This window comes from Eretmochelys imbricata, chromosome 4 (genome assembly GCF_965152235.1).
Source record: "Eretmochelys imbricata isolate rEreImb1 chromosome 4, rEreImb1.hap1, whole genome shotgun sequence".
Classification (NCBI taxonomy): Eukaryota; Metazoa; Chordata; order Testudines; family Cheloniidae; genus Eretmochelys; species Eretmochelys imbricata.
In genome coordinates this window covers 144,244,462-144,265,279 of record NC_135575.1, presented here as the reverse complement: position 1 = coordinate 144,265,279, position 20,818 = coordinate 144,244,462, and the positions used below count along the sequence as shown (strand labels likewise).

General features: G+C 64.8%; 1 protein-coding gene across 8 annotated transcripts in view; it reads right to left on the bottom strand.

The window, feature by feature from the left end:
* Positions 1 to 11,279: 11,279 nt before the first annotated feature.
* EBF4 (EBF family member 4) overlaps positions 11,280 to 20,818 on the bottom strand; it is a 95,679-nt gene continuing 86,140 nt past the window's right edge. For 3 of the 8 annotated variants that reach the window (XM_077814727.1, XM_077814728.1, XM_077814729.1), the window contains 5 exons: positions 16,420 to 16,485; positions 15,163 to 15,340; positions 14,565 to 14,750; positions 13,823 to 14,026; positions 11,280 to 11,311 (listed from right to left, as the gene is read on the bottom strand). In XM_077814727.1, coding sequence (XP_077670853.1) covers positions 11,280 to 11,311; positions 13,823 to 14,026; positions 14,565 to 14,750; positions 15,163 to 15,340; positions 16,420 to 16,485 — 666 coding nt within the window. Of the gene's footprint in view, positions 11,312 to 12,043; positions 12,115 to 13,822; positions 14,027 to 14,564; positions 14,751 to 15,162; positions 15,341 to 16,419; positions 16,486 to 20,818 lie in introns of those variants that run through there. The other 5 variants (XM_077814730.1, XM_077814731.1, XM_077814724.1 and 2 more) reach the window with 3 other exon arrangements.

Below are 20,818 nucleotides of genomic sequence, written 5' to 3'. Positions count from 1 at the left end.
TTTTGTTCAATATCTTCATTAATGATCTGGAGGATGGTGTGGATTGCACCCTCAGCAAGTTTGCAGATGACACTCAACTGGGAGGAGAGGTAGATACGCTGGAGGGCAGGGATAGGATCTGGAGGGCAGGGATAGGATCCAGAGGGCCCTAGACAAATTAGAGGATTGGGCCATAAGAAATCTGATGAGGTTCAACAAGGACAAGTGCAGAGTCCTGCACTAAGGACAGAAGAATCCCATGCACCGCTACAGACTTGGGACCGAAAGGCTGGGCAGCAGTTCTGAGGAAAAGGACCTAGGGGTGACAGTGGACGAGACGCTGGATATGAGTCAGCAGTGTGCCCTTGTTGCCAAGAAGGCCAATGGCATTTTGGGATGTATAAGTAGGGGCATAGCCAGCAGATCGAGGGACGTGATCGTCCCCCTCTGTTTGACTTTGGTGAGGCCTCATCTGGAGTACTGTGTCCAGTTTTGGGCCCCACACTACAAGAAGGATGTGGAGACATTGGAAAGTGTCCAGCGGAGGGCAATAAAAGTGATTAGGGGACTGGAACACATGACTTATGAGGAGAGGCTGAGGGAACTGGGATTGTTTAGTCTGTGGAAGAGAAGAACGAGGGGGGATTTGATAGCTGCTTTCAACTACCTGAAGGGATGAAGCTCGGCTGTTCTCAGTGGTGGCAGATGACAGAACAAGGAGAAATGGTCTCAGGTTGCGGGGGGAGGTCTAGGTTGGACATTAGGAAAAACTATTTCACTAGGAGGGTGGTGAAACACTGCAATGCGTTACCTAGGGAGGTGGTGGAATCTCCTTCCTTAGAAGTTTTCAGGTCAGGCTTGACGAAGTCCTGGCTGGGATGATTTAGTTGGGGTTGGTCCTGCTTTGAGCCGGGGGTGGGACTAGAACCTCCTGAGGTCCCTTTCCACCCTGAGCTTCTCTGATTCTAGGATTCTGGTTGGGGGTGCTGGGACCCAGCCTCCTCCTTCAGCCATGTCGCTACTTAGCACCGTAACAAACCCACGGCTTGTGAAACTCACCGTCTGTCACTGTGCTGGACCCCAAGGTGGCAGGGGGGACACAGAACTCAGCTCCCCCTTCTCCCAGGACACAGTGACTCTCCACGAACTAAAGGAGAATCTCCATGAGCAGTGTAGGGACTCTGACACACAATAGAGCAGTTGTGATTCCATCCAGCAGAGGGCAGTGGTGCAAGCTCACGCCAGCCCATTCCTTACTGTACGGGTGCCCTGCGGGGCTCAGACATCAGCCCCTGGCCGCAGGTGCTGGAGGGTGAAGCTGAGGACCTGGGGCAGCAACAAACACGTTGGATGATGGCATCACGGGGGCGGGTTCTGCGTATCATGGCAATGTAAGCACCCGGTGCAAACCCGGCGCAGCTCTCTGGGTGCTGGAGAGCCGGCTCTGCCGCCCAGGCGGGCGCCCCATCGCGGCGCGGGGGGGTAGCAGGCCGGCTGGATCCACCGCCGTGTGCTGGAAGGTGCTGGCCCGGCGCCCCTCCCCTGCCCGCTCAGACGTGGGGCGATGGGAGGGGTGGGCCGGGGGGCCAGGGAATGGCTGGAGATTCTGCTCGCCCGCCACATGGGGCTGGGCTCCGACGTTACGCAGCTCCCCGGGGCAGGGGGCCCCTCTGCCGGACCCTGCGGGTTCTGCTCACCCTAGAGCCAGGCCCTAGAGAACCCGCTGGGTCTGAAACCCGCCCTGCCCCTTCCCATAAGCACCCTCCTGTCCCCTCCCAGGCGTGGGCCCCCGCCCCTCTCTTTCCGTCCCATGTGCACAGCCCCCTCCTCTGCCATGGGCACCCCTCCCTCTCCCCATGCATGCCCCCTCCCCTCCGCACCCCCCGCGCGAGGGCGGCCGCCCGTGCACCGTGAGCTGGGCTCTGGCCGTGGCACCGGCCCCCGGGCAGGCAGCGTCTCGCACGCGGGGAGAGGCCGGCGGAGCCGTGCACAAGGGCGCAGTGGCGGGCACCAGCCAGGCCCACGTACCCCGCGGGCCGGGGTTGCGCCGGGGGCAGGACGCATGCAGCGGCCCGCCCGCAGGGTGGCACCGGGGCTCACGCCCTGGTCACGCACACGGGCAGCCCTGGCGTCGCTGGGACCTGGCTCCGGGCCTGACACCCCAGACCCCCCCCGCCCCTGCCTCCCTGCCCGTCGGGTGCACACACTCCCCCTCCTCCCCCCGCCTACCAAGGTGTTTATAGGCCGAGCTGGGGCTGCTGGTTGAGCGGCTCCCTCCTGGGGAGGATTTAGGGGGCCACGGGGCGACAGCCAGGCCACCCAGCCTCTCCTAGCCCCCCGCCGGCCCTCCCTGCTCGGCTGCATTGGGGCTGCTGGGCAACCTTCCCCCAGCCAAAGCCCCTGCTCCCCGGCGCAGCCTGCACCCCCCGCCCCTGCTGCCCCCCGCAGCCTCGCCTGCTCCCCCTCTTCCTTCCCCTCCTGTCTGGCAGCCAGCCCCTTCCCCCGAGCCTGCACCACCTCCTTCTCCTGCAGCCCTCCCCCAGCCCTTGGGGAAGCCCTGGGGCTGGCCCCATACCCGTAGCTGTCCAGTCCCGGGCTCATGGCAAGGGAGCCAGGTGGAGAACAAAGCCCCTGAGCGGGGTCCGGGTGGTGGGACAAGGAAGCCGGGCTGGGAGGAGGAGCTGGGGTTAGGCCAGAGGGGCCGCGGCGGGGGGAGTCCTGCAGGGGTCTGCCTCAGCGCGGGGAGCCCGGCGGTGGGTGGTCTGCAGGGGACCCTCCCGCTGCCGCACAGCAGGTGTGGGATAGGCCAGCACCTCCCATCCAGGAGCAAGAAGGGCAGAGGTGGCAAAGGAGGGGGACGTCAGCAAGCTGCTGGCATCAAAGGGGGGGTTTCATGTGAGGCCCCCCAACCAGTGTGTCCCCAGCCGGTGGCTTCTGAGAGCTCCCTGCTGTGAGCAAGAGGGAGGCCCAGGATGGTGGCTGAGCTGGGCAGGGGAAGGGACTGGGGAGGAGGAGGAGGGCAGGGAATGGGGAGGGGAGAGGAGGAACAGGGCAGACAAGGGGGAAGGTGGAGGGAATGGAAGGGATTGGGATCAGCCCTGGGGGGCAGAGATCAGCATGGGGGGTTGTCCACGGTGATCCGCTGAGAGCCCCTGGGCTGGAGACCCTGTTCCGAACACTGTGCCATGAGTGACTGGCCAGCGGAACTCACCACCACAGGAAGCAGGAACATCAAGTGTGGATTTTATGCAGGACGGGGTGACTTTAAGGCCATGGATGTGAGCGGAGGGGGGGTCTCAAGGGACCAGTGCTGAACGGGGATTGCCCAGGCCTTCCCAGAAAGCACCTCAAATTCCAGGAGCTAGTTGGAGGGGAAGGGGCAGACAGCACCCACTTAGCGGAGGCAGGAGCCAGTGGAGAGCTAGGTCTGAGCAGGGGACTGGGAGCCTGGACTCCTGGGTTCTATTTTCAGCTCCTCCACTGACTCACTGTGTGCCCTCGGGCAAGTCACTCCCTCACTCTGTGCCTCAGTTTCCCGCTCTATGAAATGAGCCCACGCTAGAGTTCAAACTGATGTCAGTCACTCTGGGGAGGGGAGAGGGGGAAGGGCAGCAGGGTCTGGGGGGCTGTTGAGGATTGAACCTGTCCGGTGCGGTGCTCAATCACAAGCCCGGATTCCCAGCTCAGGTGCTGAGATCTGCTGGGGGCAGCCTATTGCTAATGGGGCTCCATCCCAGGGCCAGGGGCCGTGCCCCAGTGGGATTTCGGGGCTGTTGCAAGCTGGACCCTGAACCCGGGTGCTCTCCCTCGGCCGTGTCACTAAGCAGGGAAATGCCCAATCGCCGTTAGCTGTGAGCAGTGCAGGGGCTATGACACACAGCTGCTCAGCGCTGATCCCATCTGGTGGCGGGAGCTGGTGACACAGACCAGCCAGGACGGTACCTGCCCTGGCTCTGATGTGGCACCTTTCGTCTGGGGATGTCGGGGAGCCAGGGACGGCCGCCTCTGCGTCACGGGCCATGGCTCTGGGGGTGACCGCAGCACTTGTGCCATGAAACGAAGGTGCGTCTGTCAAGATGCTCCCCCAAGCAGCCGGGGCCTGGGCTCTGCCTCAGACCCAGGTCAGCTCAGCGAGGGCTGCCGAGCCGTGGCGTGGCCCATCCCAGCCAGTCGGAAGTGGGGCAGCCCCTCCAGGCCGGGCACTGCCTGCCAGCTCCACTCCCAGGTGCTTGGGCATCAGAGACCCTCCACTGCCGGGGCCCCGGCTGCCAGCCTGTCGGCCATGGCCCAGCTCCCGCCCCTCACCTGCAGGCACCGGGCTCGGGACTGTGTATGTGCGAGCCCCAGGCCCCTGCAAGTCCAATGCCCCCGTTTGCCCCAAGCCAGCTCCTGGGCCGGCAGCAGGTCGGGGGCCGGGGCTGGCTAGTGTCGAAGGGACGGAGCGCTGGGGGAGAAGGAAATGTCCTTCCCATGGCAGCCCCCTGCTCCCCCAACTGGCTCCCCTCCCCGCACCCCCACCCCGCACCCCCGCGGCAGCCCTGCAGCTCGGAGCATGCTGGGCAAAGGTGGGCTGCTCTGGAGTTTGCCGGGGAAAGCTGGAGCCGGGGCCTGGCGTGGAGCCCCCTCACCCCTCTCCAGGCTGGGGCGAGTGCAAGGCCGGCTGGGGAGCAGCATTTGGGCTCTGGTGGTGCGGGTTGCCCCTTGGCATGGCAGGCGGCGCTCGGGCTGCCCAGTCCCCCTGCCCCGGGCCCCCATTCCCACCACCCGTCCACGGGTCCCAGCTGCAGTTCCCCTGGCAGGCAGCACGTTACCCCCCCCCCCGGACCCCCCTCATGCAGCACAAGCCAGGAGGCTGGGAGGGATGGATCTGGCTTCGATTAGCCACCTGGCAAAGGGCCCTGCTCTCCGCGCTGGCCGGCGAAGGGCTCCCCGGGGCCCAGCTCATGCAGCTGGGGCGGGGCTCAGCACCGCTCCTATTCCACTGCTTCCTGCTGGCCCATGCTGGAGGCGGCCCCCTGCCCCGCCTCGGGGGCTACAGCCCCACAATGCTTTCCCCGGGCCAGGGCTTGATTCACATGGGCCCCTGTCCCCGTGGGGACTGGGGTGAGACTGAGCCGTGTCTTGGGGCTCTCACCCTGCCCCCACCCGGAGCTGGCAGGGTAGGGGCCAGGCCCAGCCCTGGCACAGTCACCACAGACAAAGGAAGGCGGGTTAGCCTTCTTCGCCAGATGGGGAAACTGAGGCACAGAGGTGGGCAGTGACTTGCCCAAGGCCACTCAGGCTGTCAGTGGCAGAGCTGGGGATGGAACCCCCCAGGTATCCTGATCCTCTGTGCTCTGTAACGATGCGAGGGAGGCCCAAAGAGGAACACCAGAGCCCAGCGTCTCCCCCACCTGCCTGGGCTGGGCCCAGCCCCTGTGCGGGGTGAATGGTGGGTAGCCTGAGTCCACCAGCCTGCCCCGGGCTGGTGCATACCTGTGCATGTGCGTGCAAGGGTGTGCAGGGACGTACGTACGTGTGCGTGGGCATGGGTGGGAGGGTTGCTGATACAGTAGCGCCTAGGGGCCCCACGCCTGGGGCAGGGCCCCTCCTGTCCTCCCAGCTCATCCCCGGGCTCTCCATGCAGGGCCGGTTAGGCCAGGCCAGCGCCAGGCTGGGCCATCGCACCCAGCCGCTGGGGCCCTATGGGGAGCTGCCTTTTCCTTGCTTGGTGTCTGGGCCCCGGGTGATGTGGGCGAGCGGCCTGGCCGACTTAGAGACCAGCTGGCCTGTAACGCCCAGCGGCGGCCGCCCGGCCTCGCTCACTTTACCCGCCAGCGGCAGGGGCCCGGGGACGCCCGGCTGTGGTCGCTGCTGGGTGCCTTGGCCCGTGTGCAGGGAACTGGGCGCTGGGGGATGGTCCCGGGACTCCAGCCTCTGCTTCTGCCACGGCCCCCTGCTGCGGCTGCCAGCCGGGGGGCAGCCAGTGCCCATTGCCCTGGGGGTCTGCGCCTGGTTCCTATGTGGGAGGCGCTGGTATCTCCCGCCGTGTGGCTTGGGTTTAAAGGCAGGACCAGCCCGTCCAAGGGGCCGCAATCCCAGGGAGCTGAGCCGGAGCGGGGCGCCCGAAGCCCTTGGCGAGCGGCTGCAGGACTGCGCGGTGGGGGCTGAGCTGGACGGGGCTGATCTGGCGTGGGGGGCGAGGGGAGGGCTGATCTGGCCCTGCCGCCCTCCCTGGAGGCCGTGGGGCTTGCACCTGCTTCCTTGGGCCGCACTGCGGTTTGTGGAGGCGGAGACAGGATATTTGCCTTGGCTCGCCCCCCCCCGGCCCCCCCCCCCGGCTCTGCTGAGCGCAGGGAAAGCAGCACCACCCACAGGGGTCGAGTGCAGAGCCAGGGCCAGGCAGGGGCCCGCCAGCATCCGGGGCGGGGGGGCTGCGCCCAGGGCCCCCGGTGCGGTTTGACAGCCACTGAGTGGGGCATGGGCACCAGCCCGTTGATCCAGGGGCTCCCCATGCCCAGGACAGCCAGGCCAGGGCGCTCCGGGACAGGGCTTGGCTAAAGGAGCCGGGGATGGGGGGGGGTGTGTGGGGGGGGTAGCCTGAATCCTGCAGGGCACCCCCGGCTCGTGCATGTGTGTGCGAGTGTCTGCAGGTGTGCATATGTGGGTGTGCACGCTTGTGTGTGCACCCCCTTCCATGCCAGACCTGCCCCCGGGGCCATACCGCCTGTATCCGCCCCCTTCCACGCTGCCTTGGTGGGCCATGTTGTCTAGTGTCCAGCTCGTCCCACGACTGCCCGTGTCTCACCACCTCTTTCTTCGTGCTCCTGGCTCCCAGCTGGCGGGCGGTGGGGCAGGAAAAGGGCACAAGTGGGCAAGGCTGGTGCCAGCTCACTGCATTTCTGGTCCCACGTGCCCCCCCGCCCTCCCCCGAGCCCCACTGCGCTGCAAAGCCACCCTGCCCTGCCTCCCCAGCTCCTCCGCTCTGACAGAGCACCCCCTTCCCTGCCCCCCAGCCCTCCTGTGCTGACTTGTTCCCCTCCCGCCCTGACCCCCCTCAGCTCTGACAGGCCCTCCCCGCCCTACTGCTCAGCCCCGATAGGCACCTGTGCACACAGCAGGGTTAAAAGCCCCCTGCCCCCATGCCGTGGGGTATAACTGGTTGGGGGGGGCATGCCACCCAGGCCTGCAGTTGGCACAGCACGCTGATGGGGCCCTGGCCCGTTCCTTGCTGCTCAGCCTGGCTGCGAGGGGGGGGCAGGAAGGGGGCACGGACCCAGCATCCCGCGTGTGGGCAGCAGAGCCTGGCTCAGCTGCAGCAGCCCCACGGGCCCATGGGGGTGACTGGGGCACACGGGTGTCAGGGGTGTCTGCCCCACCCTGCCCCTGCGTTTCACCACCAGCCCCGAGCAGCGGCCTCAGTGGGGCTAAGGGAGGGGGGGGGGATCCAAGGTGCTGGACCTGGCTGGGGAGGGGCTGGAGAAGGAGCCAGGGGGTGAGCTGGCCTGGAGGGGTGTGTGTGTCCCTGGCGCTGGGAGGGGGTGCTGCTAAGGGTTGCTCCTGGGGAGCCCTGCAGCCAGTGGGTGTCCCCTTCCCAGGGAGGGGGCAGCCGGGCCAGGCTGGGGGTAATATCGGGGCTTATTGGCGGGGGCTTTGAAAGGGGCCGTGAGCCAGCGAGGCGGATGCGGTGCTGGGGGGCTGGCCCATGGTCAGCACCCAATCCCTGCAGCCTCCTAAACCCATCTCCCACCCCCCCCCCAGCTAGCCTGGCCTCATACCCTGCCCCCCTCGCGGCCCACCAGCCTGGCCTCCCGCTAGCCCTGTGCGCCCAGCGTCTCTGTAGGCCGGCATCACCCCCCCCATGCCCCACCCTAGCCCAGGCCCCTCACCCCCAAGCTGGGGTCCTGTACGTGGCACAGGCCCAGCCCCCAAGTCCCCTGGCCTCAAACGCCACCAGACCAGGGCGGGAGGGGAGTCACCTTGTCCCCCAGCGTGGGGCTCAGACTCTGGGGGGGCTGGACTCTCCCCCCGCATGGCTCTGCAGCCCCAGTGAGGCGGGCGGGGGGCAGGGAGAGGGTCTTTCTGGCTCTCTGCCTCCCTCCGGCTTGTGCCGAGCAGGCCCAGGCATATCTGGGCATCGCTCCTCCCAGAACCGGGTGTCGGCTGGGCTAAGGCAGCTGTGCCAGGGCTGCGGGTGCCCGGCTGGGCAGCCAAGGGGCTTTCCCCCAACTGCTGCCTGCCAGCCTGAGCCAACCCCCTCATGGGCTGGATGGAGCCTGTGAAACCCCACCGGGACCGGAGACACCCTCGGCCCGTCTCCTCGCCACATGGGTAGCTCCCTGCCCCCCTACAGATGCCTTCAGCCTGGGTCCTGTGGGGAGCCGGGGCCCAGTGCTGCCCTGGGGGCTGGTCTCCCCGGTGGGGCACAAGACTGGAGAGCGAGGGGGCGGGCCGCAGGCTGGGAAACGGTGCCCAGCCTGGGCATGGCCGAGTCTCCGAGGGTAGGGCTGGGTCTAGACTGACCGCAGCACTGGAGCATGGACCCGGGGGGCCCAGCCTGCATGGGCCAGGGCGGGGGAACAGCCTGGCTCGTCCCCCAAGGGGCTTTCCCTGGAGCTCGGCTCTCCCACGCTGACGCTCAGCTGCTGCCGTGGGGAGCCGGTGCGAGTGACGCAGGATGGGGCAGCCAGGTGGTGGCAGGGGGCGCTGGCCCTGGGGCGTGCGTGCCCAGGGGTGCGGGGAGTCTCCCGTGCTTGGTGTTCAGGCTCGAGATGGGACGTCTGGCTACAAAATGCCTCGGGCTCCCCGAGCTGTTCTGGGCGGGCCAGGGGGCACTGGCCAGGGTCTCTGCCCAGGGCTATGCAGGAGGGCAGCCTGGCTGGGTGACCTTTCTGGCCGTGCATCTCTGACCCTAGGACAAGTGTGGCTGCTGGGAGTCCATGGCCAGAACCCCCTCGCCCCATAGCAGCCCTCTGCCCCACAGCGACACAGGGAGCTACATGGGCGCAAATCCACCACCATCCATGGCCTTGCTCTGGATTTTCACCAGCGTAAGCAAGCGCCGGCCCAGCCCTGAGGCTTTGGCGCTGAGAAAGCCTGGCCAAAGCTGGGCCTTTTGGGTTCCCCGGCCCTGGCGTGGCTCGGCGCAGGGCAGAGACGACACTCGGAGCACCCGGGGAAGGCAGCGTCGGGCAGTATATTCTAGGCCCCAGCGCCTAGCGGGTGGATAAGGAGGCTAATATTCGCTTTACATGTGCTTACATTTACACAGTGCATGAAGGTAGCGCCAGGGCTCCTATACAGGCTTCACAGACGACGACAGACAGAGTAAAAAAGTCAACGTGGGGGAGGCACCCACCCGGCAGCCAGAGAAACACGGAGAAGCCGGGGGCCCAGCCGGCACCAGGGCCTTCCCTTTCCCTTATTGACACAATCTGGGCCCCTCCCTGCCACCTGGGGCGAAGGAGCCCCAAACCCCTCCCGCCCCCTTTCCCGGTACTACATCCCAGGGGTGGGGCTGGGGGGATTTATTACATCTCCAAGCCGGCAGCTCCGGCTCGGCATCTGGGCTCAGGGGCCGCGGCTCAGGCCTGGCTCTGCAGGGTTAAAACGGAGCCGAAAGGAAAAGGCCAACGCCGGCTTTACACACAGCGTTTCTCCCAGCGCGGCAGGGCCGTGCGCTCCACCAAGGGCGTTGCCTTTTGCCGGAGCCGGCCTGAGCCTCTCACGCTTTGCTAGTTCCTGCCCCGGGCCCGGGGAAGGGCAGAGGCCGGACCCCCAGCCCAGGGGGCCCAGGGACTCCAGGGGGCGTTGGAGGCGGCCCTGGGAGAGCAAACCAGCAGCTGGCCTGGGCTCCGGTTCCTCCTCGGCTCGCAGGGCTGGGCCCAGCCAGATCTGGCCAAGCTCCACACCAAACTACCCCGCCTGGGCTAATGAGGCTGCTCCGGTGCCGGCTGCCGCGGTCCCAGCAAGCAGCCTGTGGGGGATCTGTGGGTGGGCAGCTCCACAGCTGGCTGGGAACATCTGGGAACATCCCGGTGCTGAGCGACCAGCCCACGAGCCGAGCCGGGAAGGGAGGTGCGAGGGGCTGGGGCCTGCGCGGCCAACCCCGGCAGCTGCGGTTCTAGGGCTGGGCTCTGACCGCTGCGGGCTCTGGGCTGTGCCGGGGCAGGTTCTGGTGCCGTGAGCCCCTCTTGCGTTGCCCCGGCGTCCCGGCTGGCTGCCCGGCTCCTGCCCCCCGCTCAGGTGACCCTTCCAGAGAGGCAGGAGGGAAACAAAGCGGGCGTGCTGGGAGCGACTCTCCCCAGGGTTTGCCCAGCGCACAGGAGACGGGGCATGCCCGGGGGGGTTGGAAAAGGCACGAATTGCCCTGAGCCTCTGCCCACAAACTCCAGCCTGGCCCCTGAGCTGGGGTTTGGGGTTTTGACGTTAAAATAATAAAGTTTGGTTAATGTGGGAATGGTCAGTTCCCACCCCCAGGTCTCTGGGCTTCCCCGGACTCTGGGCAGTTAGTTCGGATGCTGTGGGGCACAGGACACGTCGCCAGCGGCCTGCGGTCGCCCCAGTGGCCCCCCCAGAGCGAGTGAGCTGGGCCAGGCTCTGGTCAGCCCGTGGCCTGGCCCATGGTGGTGCCAGCACTCCAAAGACCAGAATCCGGCCCAGTCACTAAGTCACCCTCGGCCCCCTGCCAGCCCCCTTTCCAGATGGGGCTAAAGAGGGGCAGCCGGTCACCAAGGCTACAGAGGGAGTCGGGCGGAGCGGGGATCAGAACCCAAGAGTCCTGGCCCCAGAGCCTGTGCTTGGGCAGCTGCCCTCTCTGAGCTCCCTTCTCAAGCCCCAGGGCAGAGCCATGGGGGAGAGCTCCCAGCAGGGGCCCTTCCCCCCACGGCAGTGCCCCACACCTAGCCTAGCGCTGCTCGGGGGGTGTTACCGGGAGCTCACCACCTGGGGCGGCCAGGAGCGGCATTCTTGTGCCAGGCTGGGGCAGCCCGGGGGAGCTCCCTGAAGGAAGGAGCGGGAGGTGCAGTCAGAGTGAGAGACCCCTGCCCACAGCCAGCCCCCATCCCTTTGCACTATCCCGTGGAGGGACCCAGCCTGTCCGTGCCGCCAGGCCCTGTCAGGAGCTTGGCAGGAAAACTGCCCCTGGCTAGAGGGCACGGCTTCCCCTCTGGCCGCAGCCTGGCTTCCCACCGAATCACCACTGGAGCGGGGGGGCCTGTGGGCACGAGCCCCCCACAGCCCCTGGGGGGCCCCAGAGTCAATGGTAAGGTTCGGTCCCCGTGCATGGTCTGCTCCCTCCGGGGTCCTGGTCCAGTCCCGGGTCACATGGGCAGCACGATGAGACCCGACATGCCTGCGAGAGAAGGAGAAGGCATTGGCCAGCATCCCTGGCATGGGGGCTACGGGGGGGCGGGGCGGGGCGGGGGGAGCGCTTGCATGCCACATGCAGCCGGGGAGAGCGGGAAGCACCAGCCCCACCAGCAGGGCGTCGTGTGGGGGAGCAGAACGGAGCTGGGAGGGGCTGGTGGCAAAGCCAGGCACCTGGGAGCCTCCCCACAACAGCGTCCCGCTGCCTGCTCCCTCCCGGGGGGCTTGTAGCTCAGCGCTGCAGATGCCGGTGCATGGAGAGAGGCGGGTAGACATGCCAGAATCCCCAGCAGCTGTCCTGAGCCTCTCGCCCCTTCAGAGCACTGGGCAGGGCCACGAACCAAGGGCTCGCTGGGGCCCGGCCCCGCTGCCCGGGGACGTCCCGCCACCTTCCCATCCCCGCGGCAGGGACGGCCACAGCCGCGGTGTGTCCAGCCCAGGTCAGGGTATGCCGCAGTGTGGGATGCCAGGCGGTGCAGACCGGTGGCCCCGGGGCAGTCACAGGCTCTCAGAGTCTCCCCAGGCCAATGCCCTAGTCACCGGGCTGGGCCCGCTCCCACCGGCGATGGGGAGAGGCCACTGGGCCAGCCTGGGTCCCACCCAGCCCGGCTTGCAACGCGAAGATTCCCGCAATGGGGAGGGGCCCCGCCCAGGGCCCTGGGGGGCGGCCCCCCTCCTCACACGGGGGCAGCAGAGCCCGTGGACAGACGTACCGTGTCTAGGAATAGGCCAGTCCTTGGAGCGACCGAGCAGGGGGGTGAAACTTGTCGGAGTCCTCGAAAGACTGGTCTGGGCAGCCAAGCAAAGCGCAGCGGGGAGGGAAGAAGAGAGGGAAAGTGTCAACACGGGCGGGAGGGGAGAACTGGAGCCAGCGCGGCCAGTTTACCCCCCAGCCCACTGGCCAATCTGCGCCCGGGCCCCAGGAATTACAGGCCCCCTGTCCCCTGTGTGAGATCCCACCCGGCCACGGCGGGCCCCGCTCCGCCCGGTCTCTGCAGGGGATTCCCACCCGGCCACGGTGGGCCCCGCTCCGCCCGGTCTCTGCAGGGGATCCCCACCCGGCCATAGCAGGATCCGCTCTGCCCGGTCTCTGCAGCGGATTCCTACCCGGCCACGGCGGGGTCCGCTCCGCCCGGTCTCTGCAGGGGATCCCCACCCGGCCACGGCGGGCCCCGCTCCGCCTGGTCTCTGCAGCGGATTCCCACCCGGCCACGGCGGGCCCTGCTCTGCCCAATCTCTGCAGGGGATTCCCACCCGGCCACGGCGGGCCCCGCTCCGCCCGGTCTCTGCAGGGGATCCCCACCCAGCCACGGCGGGGTCCGCTCTGCCCGGTCTCTGCAGGGGATTCCCACCCGGCCACGGCGGGCCCCGCTCTGCCCAATCTCTGCAGGGGATTCCCACCCGGCCACGGCGGGCCCCGCTCTGCCCAATCTCTGCAGGGGATTCCCACCCGGCCACGGCGGGCCCCGCTCTGCCCAATCTCTGCAGGGGATTCCCACCCGGCCACGGCGGGCCCCGCTCCGCCTGGTCTCTGCAGGGGATTCCCACCCGGCCACGGCGGGCCCCGCTCTGCCCAGTCTCTGCAGGGGATTCCCACCCGGCCACGGCGGGCCCCGCTCCGCCCGGTCTCTGCAGGGGATCCCCACCCAGCCACGGCGGGCCCCGCTCCGCCCGGTCTCTGCAGGGGATTCCCACCCGGCCACGGCGGGCCCCGCTCCGCCTGGTCTCTGCAGGGGATTCCCACCCGGCCACGGCGGGCCCCGCTCTGCCCAATCTCTGCAGGGGATTCCCACCCGGCCACGGCGGGCCCCGCTCCGCCTGGTCTCTGCAGGGGATCCCCACCTGGCCACGGCGGGCCCCGCTCCGCCTGGTCTCTGCAGGGGATTCCCACCCGGCCACGGCGGGCCCCGCTCTGCCCAGTCTCTGCAGGGGGTTCCCACCTGGCCACGGCGGGGTCCGCTCCGCCCGGTCTCTGCAGGGGATCCCCACCCGACCATAGCAGGATCCGCTCTGCCCAGTCTCTGGCCAGAGGTAGGCCTCACATCTTGGTCCAGAGAAGACGCTGGGGCGTGCGAGGAGGTGTCCCAAGGCAGGAGCAGTGGGAACGCCATGTGATCCGAAGGGAACGCATGCTAGAGCAGGCTAGAGCGGTGCACTGTCAACCTGCGGGACTGGCTGCCGCAGGGCGGGAGAGTGGGAAATGACTTTGACGCTTCCAAAAAGAGCAGAGGCAAAAAGCATGGGGGAGAGATGGACGCGGGCCTGGCCAGGCTCCCTGCTTGGATCCTGGGCTGGGAGCAGAGTGGGAGGGAGAGGAGCTCGGCCCCGTGGCTGGCGGGGCGGCACCCGGGTGAATACCTCCAGCACTGGCAGCGCCCATCAAGGGCATTAGTACCCCAGCCCCCTGTGGGAATCCAGGCCAAGGCTGCCCAGGGATCCAGAGGGGGCGCACGGCGACCCACACGGCCTCCCAGCCCCCAGGGTGCAGCCGACTCACCCTGCAGGCTGTTCCCGTTGGTGCTGGTGCAGGTGGGGGTGGGGGAGGTGGGCGGCCGCACCACGGGGGCAAAGGCGCTCTTCTGTTTGACGGCGGAGATCATGTTGACCGGGGAGAAGGAGAAGACGCCGGCGGGGGTGGCGGAGCTGGTGCCGGACGGGAGGGTGATGGAGGACGCGCCCAGCGGGGGGCTGGAGGGCATGACTGCAGCGGGCAGAGGAGACAGTCAGACAGGCTGGCAGGGGCCCGCGGAGCAGTCGGGTATCAGATGTGGTCGGGGGGGGCTTGGCAGGGGACTCCGGGGGGTGCCCCCTGCCCCACCCAGCACAGGTCGTATGGTGGCGGCGTGCGAGGAAGACCCTGAGAGCATGTGCAGGACGGGAGCCCATGGCACACCGCAGGGCAGGGCTGAGCAGAGGGGCTGGGCGCCGGGCAGGGGGCAGGGCTGGGGGCTCTGTGATGCCGTGGGGCAGGGCTGTATTGGGCAAGGGGCCCTGGAGACATGGGACACCTCCCCCCCCAGAAGGGAGCCATTCCAATGGGGTTACAGAGCAACCTGTGGGCAGCAACCTGGGGGTCCAGTGCCCGCCTGCGCTCTCTGCGGGTGGAGCCGGGGGGGTAAGGGGCGCCGGTGGAGTCACCTTTGCCCAGAGAGCCCCCCGTGCAGCCCCCTACGGACGCACGACAGGAGATGCCCCCTGCGTAGGGTGGCAGCACCCGCCCGTGCCCCTCTGCGACTCACTGGCGTAGGGGGAGTTGGCGGTGGAGCCATTGAGGAAGCTGGGGGAGCCGGGCACCCCGAGGCCGGTCATGGCCGCCCCCCCGTAGCCGTTCATGCTGGACGTGATGGTGTTGTAGCCGGTCTGCTGCGGGGTGGAGCTGGGCACGTAGCCCCGCGGCGAGACGCTGCTCGTGTTGCGGGCATAGCCTGCGGGCGACAAGGGGCAGCGTTGGCGGGATGGCTGGGGGGGGGGGGGGCTGCTCCCACCGCCCGCTGATCCCGCTACCTGGTCGCAGGGGAGGAAGGAACGCCCCCCCGGCCAGGTGCATTAGGGGAGTGGGCTCCCTGGGTAGGACACGGCGCCAGACCCCCTGGCCCATCTGAAACCACGCCCAGTCCTCTCCCTTCCCTGACCCGGGCTCACCACAGACCAGCCCCCTGCACAGAGCCCCAGCCCTGTGGGCAGCTGGCAGGGCCGGAGCCGGATGGGGGCTCGGCAGAGTCCCTAGGGCCCTGCCCCGGCCGGGGGACACAGCGCAGGACCCACCTGCTCCCCAGGGACCAGCTGGTGGCACCGAGGGCTGGTCTGGTCTGACCAGGCTCCCGCCCCTGCACACACCTTGCTCGGTGCCCGGGGCCGAGTCGCTGATATTGATGGCCAGCTGGCTCCCGAAGGAGTTGACGCCCATCATGCCCGCGTGGGCGTGGTTCCCGGCCAGCGAGGACAGCTGGCTGGGGGTGCGCGGGACGCTGTACAGGGCCTCGGCGATGTCTGCTGCTCGCTTCAGGATGATGTCCTGCAGAGACACGAGCGGCCCCTTACCCCTGGGGACTCGCTCCGGCCAGGGACCAGCTCGGCAGCTGCCAGGCCGGAGCATCTACCTGGCAAGCCTGGCGCGGAGCATCTACCTGGCCGAGAGGGGAGGGGGCGGAGACCTCCCAAACTTGTGTCATGCAGGCCTGGGACAGGCTTGGCACCAAAGGGGCTTCACAGAGCCCGAGCCCGGGGCACAGGGAGCCGAGGGGGCTGGGCCCGACCCGCGGGGGCTCCTGGGGCTTTGGTCCGCCCAGGGGGCAGGCAGCAGGGGCTGCGCTGGTGGCTCCCGGGGGCGGGGGCCGGGGAAGTGGCAGCCCCTGGACGCGGGCGGAGGCAGCTCCGGGCGCTCCTTACTCAACGGCCCTGGAATTCCTGATGCGAAGCAGATGTGGGGCTGGGCCCAGCCAGCTCCACCGCCCCTGCCTTCCCCAACGGGGCCGGGGTGGGGAGGGCGGGAACAGAGGTGGCAGGGGGATGGGGGTCACACACACAGTGGAGGGGGATGGACAGGGTAGTGAGGGGGTGGGGGTGGGAGGACATGGATGGGGTGGGGGGGCAGGGAGGGTGCAGGGAGTGGAGCGGATGGACCAGGCAGTGAAGGGGTGGGGGTGGGGCTGTGCATGGGGTGTTATCTGACCCAATCTCTGTCCCACGGTGTCAGACCGTGCCCACCCCCGGTCCTGGGCTCGGGGAGGCGGGCACTGATGCCAGATGGCCCCTCGGGTCCCAGCTCGTGGTCACAGAGCCAGTCACAGGGTGAGGGCCACGGGGGGCCAGGACAGGTCCCGCTGGGCAGGAGACTGCCACTGCTCACAGTCTCCCCAGGCCCCAGGCTCTGGCTGGGAGGTGGCAGGACCCGTGTCCCGACTCCTGCCTGGGTGCCAGAGTGGGGCTGTCACGCCATCAGAGACTTTGGTCACCAAGCCACGTCAGGCAGCTCCGGCTGGGCCAATGCCCAGGAAGGGGGGTCAGACACCCTGGTGATGGGCAGGCAGACAGGGCATTCTCCCACCCCCCTCGTCCCAGCCAGTCTTCAGCTGGGCGCCAGTTCTGCGGTACCTGGTTATTGTGCGGCATCCCGTACAGGGCCTCCACCAGGTCTGCTGCCCTCTTCAGCAAGACTTCCTGGGGGGAGAGAGGGGGCTCAGAGGTGGCCGGCGGGGGCTCCGCCTGGCGTCCCCAGGCTGGTAACACTCAGCAGAAGGAGAGTTCTCCTGTCGCCTCTCAATGGTGCTGCACCCCCCAGCACGCCCGGCGCGCTAATCCCTGGCTTCTCCACAGCGCCACCCCCAAAGCCAGACACTCGGCAGGCCCCTCGCCCGCCCAGTCCCACCTCTGCGGGGCTGCACGGTGCCCATCACCATTGGGACGGGGTGGCCCGGCCATGCCCTGCCTCTGCCCAAATCCACGTGCGTGCCCATTCCCACCTCCACAGCGCCACTTGCCTCTGGGCATCACCCCACTGTGATACAGACTTTATATACACACAGAGATCATGAAACAATACCTCCTCCCACCCCACTGTCCTGCTGGTAATAGCTTATCTAAAGTGATCATCAAGTTGGGCCATTTCCAGCACAAATCCAGGTTTTCTCACCCCCCCACCCCCATACATACACAAACTCACTCTCCTGCTGGTAATAGATAAGCTATTACCAGCAGGAGGTCAGTTTGTGTGTGTATGGGGATGGGGGGGGGTGAGAAAACCTGGATTTGTGCTGGAAATGGCCCAACTTGATTATCATGCACATTGTAGGGAGAGTGGTCACTTTGGATAAGCCATTACCAGCAGGAGAGTGAGTTTGTGTGTGTGGTTTTTGGAGGGGGGTGAGGGGGTGAGAGAACCTGGATTTGTGCAGGAAATGGCCCACCTTGATTATCATACACATTGTGAAGAGAGTGGTCACTTTGGATGGGCTATTACCAGCAGGAGAGTGAGTTTGGGGGGGGGGGGGGCGGAGGGTGAGAAAACCTGGATTTGTGCTAGAAATGGCCCAACTTGATGATCACTTTAGATAAGCTATTACCAGCAGGACAGTGGGGTGGGAGGAGGTATTGTTTCATGGTCTCTGTGTATATAATGTCTTCTGCAGTTTCCATGGTACGCATCCGATGCAGTGAGCTGTAGCTCACGAAAGCTCATGCTCAAATAAATTGGTTAGTCTCTCAGGTGCCCAAGTCCTCCTTTTCTTTTTGGTGTTCTAGGGACTGTTTTGAGCTGCCGCCCCCACGGATCCCGTCGATATCCCACGTAGTCCCGTGGGAGGTGCTAGTTCCCACCCTACTGTGAGCTCCTGTGACCGTGTAACTCACCAGACAGGGGAGGGCCAGGAGGGTGGGAAGTGCTGGTCTCCAGCAGAAGGTGTTATGTCCTGCCCGACACGAGTCGTGCAAGTGGATTCCTCCTGCCAGCTGCGTTCGCAGCTCAGAGCACGTGGGGAGAGGGGGATAAAACCCCTAAGGAGAAGGAACTGTGTCTTGACGCGGCTTGGACTCTGGGGGGCAAGGTTTCCAGGCATAAGCAAGAGAGCCCCAGTGCTTAGCCTGGGTTAGCCCTAAAGGTCATACAGAGCTCTCTTATGATCGAAGCTTCTCTTACCTTTTGAAACTTAAGACTGTAACTCATTTGTGTATCTATGTTTACCTGCTTTAGCCTTGTAAATAAGTCTCGCTTCCTTTTCCTATTAATACATCTGTAGACAGTTTATTACAAGATGGGCTACAGGGGTTCTCTGTGGTGTGCAATGGACCGGGGGTCAGTGACTGGTCCTTGGGCACTGGCAGTAACCCGTATGTTACTGAGATTCTTTGGGACCATCTGTCACACAGGCAGGCTCAGCTGGGTGGCGAGACAGACTGCTGGGCCCAAGGGGACGTCTGTGACTCCGTGCTCAGGCAGTTATGGGACCTGAGGAGTTTGCACTCGGTAACTGGTTGGTGAAATCTGAGCACAGATCTCCCAGCCAATGTGAGGCTTGTGCCCTGGTTCCTGCAGCCTGCCCTGAGATTGGGGCTTGTGCTCCTGAGTCCCGGCAGGGCAGCCTGATGCGACCCCCAACATCCAGGTGTCACCGACGCTCCTGACCGCACCTCAGGGTTCTCCTATTCTATGCCGTCTTTCCCCTCCTTACGGGCTATTTCCATGCCCCACTCCTGCTGCAATTTGTCCTGAATAGATACTCTCAGTCCTGTCCCACCAAAGGCAGCATCCTTAAACTTGGTCAAGCTGGTTTCCCCGCTCAGGCAATCTCCTTCGCATAGCCATTGTTCAGACAGAGCCCAGTCCTTCGGGTTAATGACTCGTCCTTGTCCCTGCTCTGGTAGCTGCCAGCTCTAGCAATGGGGATTCCACATCCACCGTGGTAGAGCAATTTCTTAATAACAAGGTCCTAGAATCATAGAACTGGAAGGGACCTCGAGAGGTCTCCTAGTCCAGTCCCCTGCACTCATGGCAGGACTAAGTATTATCTAGCCCATCCCTGACAGGTGTGTGTCTAACCTGCTCCTAAACATCTCCAGTGATAGAGATTCCACAACCTCCCTGGGCAATTTATTCCAGGGCTTCACCACCCTGACAGTTAGGAAGTTTTTCCTAATGTGCAGCCTAAACCTCCCTGGCTGCAATTTAAGTCCATTGCGTCTTGTCCCATCCTCAGAGGTTAACGAGAACAATTTTTCTCCCTCCTTGTAACATTTTATGTACTTGAAAACTGTTCTCATGTCCCCTCTCCGTCTTCTCTTCTCCAAACTAAACAATTCCAGTTTTTTCAATCTTCCCTCATAGGTCCTGTTTTCTAGACCTTTGATCGTTTTTGCTGCTCTTCTCTGGATTCTCCAATTTGTCCACATCCCTCCTGAAATGTGGTGCCCAGAACTGGACATGCTACTCCAGCTGAGGCCGTATCAGTGTGGAGTAGAGTGGAAGAATTACTTCTCGTGCCCCGCTAATACATCCCAGAATGATGTTTTTCATGATCACCATCAGCCCCTGCCTTCATTATCCATTGTCTCATACAATGACACATTGTGTGCACATGTTCAGTATCGGGGGTAGCTGTATTAGTCTCTAGCCACAAAAACAACAAGGAGTCTGGTGGCACCTAACGTTTATTTGGGCATAAGCTTTTGTGGCTAAAAAACCACCCAGGAAAGCTTATGCCCAAATAAATGTGTTATTCTTTAACCGGACATATTCAGTGTGAGTGACCCTGTCAAACACTCCCATGGTTCTCTAGTCACTCAAGAGGGCTCAGGGGTGAGCTCCAATCTTTCCAACACATTTTCTTTACACATCTTGTCCACCTCAGCATCGCCCTCCACCGGATCGTTACAAACTTGCCTGGCTTTCCCAGCTGATCTGGTTAAGAGGACAGGCATCTGCTTGTCCTCTGGGACACTGCACGCCCCACAGTCTCTCAAAGGCTCAAAGGCAGACAGGAACCCTTCTCTGCAGTCAGGCAGACTTTCTCCCACTCCGTGGTGCTGGGAGGCGGTGTGTGGGGGGACGGACTAGAAACTCCTTTCGCTGCCCCAGTCCTTTGGGATGCACTGCTGGACCTCCCACCTGCCTCTGGTGGGGTCTGCCAGTGTCTGGGCTGCTTCAGTCTTCCTGACCCACAGTTCCCCCATCAGTCTCTCGTGCTCATGTTCTCCCTGGGCTCTCAGGGCTTGCAGTCGGGCCAGTTCCCCTGCGGTGGGCTCCTCTGTGGCATCTGGGGCTGGAGGGTCCTGGGGCTTCACCACTTCTTCTTCCCCGGGCATCCAAGCTCTCAGCGCCTGATCTGGGGTTTTCCTGTTATGGGATATTCCCCTCTGCAAACGGATCTGTTCCAGGTCTTTCCCCCCATGGGTCACTCGTGTCTATTCTGTGACCTGGGCAATTTTCAATATCAAGTTTACACTTCTAACAGCGCTGGGGTCCTGATCTGTAAACATCACTCATCTGGGGGACATGACGCCTGCCACGGCTACGCGGGAATCAGGCTGCCCTGCAGGGCCCCAGAGCGTGAGAACCAACCTCAGGGCAGGCTGTCAGGAGACAGGGCACAGAGCCCAAACGGGCTGTGAGTTCTGTACTTCCATTTCACCAACCAATCATCAAGTGCAAACTCCTCACACACCATAACAGCCTCAACACGGAGTCACAGACAGTCCCCTTGGGTACTCTGATCTCTCTTGCCCCCCTTGTGAGCCTGCCTTAGTGACAGCTGGTCCCTTACACCAAGAATCACAGCAATATTCAGCTTACTTCCCATCCCAAAGGACCAGTCACTTACCCCAGGTCAGCTGCACCTTAGATCTCACACCAGAGACACAATAAACTATCTAACGATTAACTAGAAAAAGGAAATGAGAATTATTTACAAGTTTAAAGCACGTAAACATACACACACACGAGTTCCAATCTTAAGCTTCGAAAGGTAACCCAACCTTCTATAATAAACAAGCTCTTTATGTC